This window comes from Tupaia chinensis, unplaced genomic scaffold (genome assembly GCF_000334495.1).
Source record: "Tupaia chinensis unplaced genomic scaffold, TupChi_1.0 Scaffold000477_1, whole genome shotgun sequence".
NCBI classification, from domain to species: Eukaryota; Metazoa; Chordata; class Mammalia; order Scandentia; family Tupaiidae; genus Tupaia; species Tupaia belangeri.
This window is the reverse complement of record NW_006159986.1, coordinates 1,022,873-1,027,100: the sequence shown is the minus strand read 5'-3', so window position 1 is coordinate 1,027,100 and position 4,228 is coordinate 1,022,873. Positions and strand designations below refer to the sequence as shown.

At 63.8% G+C, this 4,228-nt stretch overlaps 2 protein-coding genes across 4 annotated transcripts in view; both read right to left on the bottom strand.

Moving 5' to 3' along the window:
- TCAP (titin-cap) overlaps positions 1-762 on the bottom strand; it is a 1,780-nt gene extending 1,018 nt beyond the window's left edge. Inside the window, exons 1-2 of the mRNA XM_006155899.2 lie at positions 436-762; positions 24-196 (exon numbers count right to left, since the gene is read on the bottom strand). Of these exons, the coding sequence (XP_006155961.1) occupies positions 24-196; positions 436-545 (283 nt within the window). The 5' untranslated portion in view covers positions 546-762. The remainder of the gene's footprint in view (positions 1-23; positions 197-435) is intronic.
- Positions 763-2,154: 1,392 nt separating this feature from the next.
- Positions 2,155-4,228, bottom strand: part of STARD3 (StAR related lipid transfer domain containing 3) — a 25,930-nt gene continuing 23,856 nt past the window's right edge. For all 3 annotated transcript variants that reach the window (XM_006155895.3, XM_006155896.3, XM_006155898.3), the window contains 2 exons: positions 3,269-3,362; positions 2,155-2,861 (listed from right to left, as the gene is read on the bottom strand). In XM_006155895.3, the coding sequence (XP_006155957.1) occupies positions 2,757-2,861; positions 3,269-3,362 (199 nt within the window). In that variant the 3' untranslated portion in view covers positions 2,155-2,756. The remainder of the gene's footprint in view (positions 2,862-3,268; positions 3,363-4,228) is intronic.

The window sequence follows — 4,228 nt, the reverse complement described above, 5'->3', positions numbered from 1 at the left end:
GGCGCCTCCCCCCTGGGGGGGGGTGAAGATGGGCAGCGGCAGCACCCGCTGGTAGGGCAGCTGGTACTCCTGCAGCCCGCGGCCCAGGATGCCCATGCGCATCACCAGCCAGGGGGAGCGCTGCACCAGCGCCTGGCACTGTCCCTGCCGGTGGTACGTCTCATGCCGCTGGGCATCCTCCTCGTGCAGGGAGCAGCTGGGGAGGAGAAGGGCAGGGCAGTGAGCTCCTGTGAGCTGCTGTCCAGCCACGGGCTGGGTGGGGGCGCCCTAGGGCTGCAAGGGCCCAGGTCCACAGGTGACTCCAGCTCTCTCCCCAAGAGAGCACCCTTTCTGCCCCCACCTCCAGAAGCTTCTCCAGGGTTTTGTGCTCTGGCCTCATGAAGGGCTGATGCTTTGGGGGAGCAGAGGCGGAACTCCCAGTGGACCCACACTTACCCCTCCTCCGGCCGAGTGGACAGTGTCAGATCCTTCCATTCAGCCCAGAAGGCTTCTCGGCGCTCGCAGTTCTCCTCGGACACCTGGCAGCTCAGCTCTGAGGCGGCCATGATTGCGTACTGCCCCTCTGCTCTGCTCCTCCCAGGCCCTTTAAATAGCCCCTTCTCCCCCCTTCCGAGGGGCTATTTTCGGCCCCCTGGCGTCAGATGCTATAAGCAGAGCCAAGACTCACTAAGGAGGGGGACGCTGGGCACAAAGGGTGGGGAGGATAGGGGTACCTACACTGGCTGCCCTAAGGGAGGTCAGCTTCTGCAAGGCCCTAGCCCCCAGAGCACCACCTCCAGGTGTCTGACACTCGGAAGGCCCCGCCTCAGGCTAACCACGTGCCCAGCCTCGTGCCACTTCGCCACTTGCCCTCCACGCCACCCGTTCCCCTTGCCCCGGGAAGGAGGGCAGTGGCCTGCGTGTAAACAGCAGGAAGCGGCAGGAACCGATGTCCCTCTGGGCTCTGCACCAGGCTGCCAGGGCCTCCCCCGCTGGTCTCTGCCTGGCTAAGGGCACCCCGCCAGACTGTCCCCCTTGATTGGAAGGAATGGCGCGAGCACGTCCTCAGCGTCTGCAGCGAAGGTGCCCCTCCACCACCCACATCACCGCAGCCACACCAGCAGGGGGTGGGTTAGCCCCACACCTGGGAGGCCAGGCAGTCGGGTGAGGGAGTCTGCCCATGGCCACTGGTCACAGAAGTGGTCTCCTGAGTTGGGCCAGTCAGGGTAGGGGGCGGTCCCCACCCCTGCCCCCAGTGCCTAGCGGCTCCAGTAAGTGGCAGTGAGAAGACCTGGCTCTTGCCCCAAATTGGCTGTAGACAGGCTGTGAGCCTAGGTCAGTCCGTGCCCCTCTCTGGGCCTCACTGTCCCACCTTCTGGCCACAATGGGGTATCTAGAAGAGCCAGGAGCCTGGCAGCTGCAATGCCGTGCCTGGGAGTGTGCTGGCTCTCATTCAGGAGCAAGATGGGGTGGGAACGGGCCAGCAACCAAAGGTAGCCCCTCAGGGTGCCAGAAGCTGGTGCACAGGGTGGTGGGTGTGAAGGCGTGAAGAGCAACACTGCTGAGTGGACAACAGAAGAGGCAGTGGCAGGAGCCGAGGTGACCTTGGGACAGCAGAGCACCCACCTGGGTGCAGGACGGCCGCACTGACTCCTGAGGCACTCGCCCGGCTGAGTCTCACGTCCAAGCGCACAGCCCAGAGGTAGCCCTGCCCAGGGTCACACACTTAGCGGGGACCAGAGGGCCCACCTGGCCCTCCCCTGCTGGCTCCTGTACAAATCTGTGCGGGAGGGAGAGGGACGGCAGGTGGAACCCCAGGCTCCACACTGACCCAGGTGTAAGGGGGCCAGGCAAGTGAAGGCTGAGAGCCCAAGGGGTCCCGTGGCTGGAACCCTACAGGTGCCTTAGTCCCTGAAGCCCAGGCCCTACCTCCAGGACAGGCAAAGCCTGCAGTAGGCACAACAGGGTCACTGCTGGTCACTGGCGGGGTGACTCCCTCACTACCCCTAATCCTGGCTTGAGGCCTGGCAGGGGGCGGGGCACTTCTCTCTGACCAGTCATCTGCTCAGAAGAACCATCAGGAAAATGGGGGTGGGGCGAGCCTGGGAGAGGCTGTCTTCTCCATCCAGGTTGCTGCCCTCTCCCTCCCTCCAGAGGCCAAGCAGCAAGACAGACTTTTCTTTTTAATTCATTATTTTTAATTGGCTCAAATTACAAAGGTCCTCAAAAAGGCCCTGGGGAGGACCTGGGAGAGGCAGAAATTGACTGCCAGCACCCGGCCTCCCTGCCCTCCTCCCACTCCCCAACAAGTGCATATGGAAAAAGGTCCCAGACCTTTAAATAATCCTAAAAAACCGTGACAAAAGCACAGGCATTAGAGGGCTTCGTCACCAACCACTGGTGACAGGCTGCCCTGCCCTGCCCTGCCCAGGGCCCTGGCCCTCTCTACCCAAGTCTGAGACTCATCTTAGACCCTGCCCCCAGCAAGGGAGGGGACACTGGTCTCCTCCAGGAGACAGACACCAGGTAAATGCCAGCAGGACAGACTCTCCCTCTGGCCGCAGCCCCAGAGTCTAACTGCGTGGCCCCAACTGCTCGGGGCCACGGTTCCCAGGCACAGTGTGGCTCGGTGGGGAGTGGCAGCTGGGACCAAGATGCTGCCCAGTGCTTTATGCCAAGTCCCGTGTGCCCAGCAGGAAGCCCAGCTGGCCTCCCTCTCTGGCTCCTGGCGACTGTGGCACCAGGACCCTGGCCTGCAGGGTGGGCAAGGGGACACGTCATGCCCGGGCCCCCAGCTCTCCGATGCGCTGTCGCAGGTGAAAGGCAAATTCAAACATGGTGGCCGCGAGGCTCTGGTGGATGAGGTACCGGGGCAGGCGGCCCTGGGGGAGGCAGAGGAAGTGACGGGATGGCGTGCCCTCGGCAGGGTCTCCCCCTCGACAGCTGGCACAGAATGCAGGTGCTGCCTTGGAGGCCAGCCTAGGCCACCCTTTCCCCCTTGCCCCTGGCAGGAAGAACAGGCTGTGCCCAGGGCTTGGCACCAGCCACACAAACAGACCAAGGGGCTGGGCAGGCTGCCAGTCACCCCTCCCTGGGGCTCAGGAGCACAGGTAGGGACGGGGAGGCACATGCGCCAGCAACTTGAGGGGGAGACCACCTGGCCCACGTCCCAAATGTCCATGCATGCAGAAGAGGCCCTGAGCGGGGCAGAGGACCCCGAGTTCACACAGCAGCCAATCAGCACCTGAGCTCCCCACCCGAGGCCACCCAGCAGTCCCCCACGCCCCACCTTAAGATCTGTATTAAGAATCCAGATGAAAGTGCAGACTCGGGGGTTACTGGCTGATTTGAGCACGACGAAGCCCCCAGGACCGTTCTCACCCCTGAGAGACACCAATGGGGGCGCGCTGAGTCAAGTGAGCCCACCACCCTCCATACGCCCCATCTCGGCCCAGTGTGGACCGGGGTGGAAGAGGGCAGACGCTGGCTGAGGAACCACTGTGCAGGCTCAGAGCGGGCCTCCGAGGGTGCAGTCACCCTCCACCCCCACCACTGACACTCGAACCCTCCTCCAACAGCCTGCTGAGCGGGCACACCCCAGTGACGAGGAGCTCCCCATCTTCCCGGCCCTTACCCACCCCGGGCAGGGCTTCTGGGTCGGCTCTGGATGTGAGGAGGTGGTCTGGGCTGGTGGGCTCCAGAGGGGCACCGAGTTAGGAGGTGGCCAGGGCTGGGGTCTGTGGTTCACGTGGCCTCTGTGTCCCCCACAGCTCCACTAGCACCCAGGCCCACTCTGCAGACAGCAGAGCTTGCTGGGCCCCAGCCAGCTTGTGGCAGTGCCAAGGCCAGAGCCCATCTCAGGCCCTAAGAGCAGCATGCAGTTAGAGCCCAGAGGGGAGAACCAGGACAGGCAGAGGGAGACTGAGATTCCTCCCATGGGGAAAGGCGAGGCAGAGAGACAGGGCAAGGAGGAAACGGGACCGAGTCTCCTTAGGCAAGAAGAGGGCCCCGAACTCAGAGCCTCCTGCTTAGGGGGACCCACCCAGCACGGTCTTTGTGGCTCCAGCCCCTGTCCATGGCCTGATCCCTACTGTGGCCACCTGGCCGGCTGCCCACTGCACGCATCCCTGCAGCCTTCATGGCTTGGTTCCAGCCCTCCCTCCGTCTCCCAGAGACAGCACCAAGATCAGCAGGACTAGGGGCAGGGAGGGGCAGGGCCAGCAGGGCAAAGAGCAGGGAAAGGTCCCGG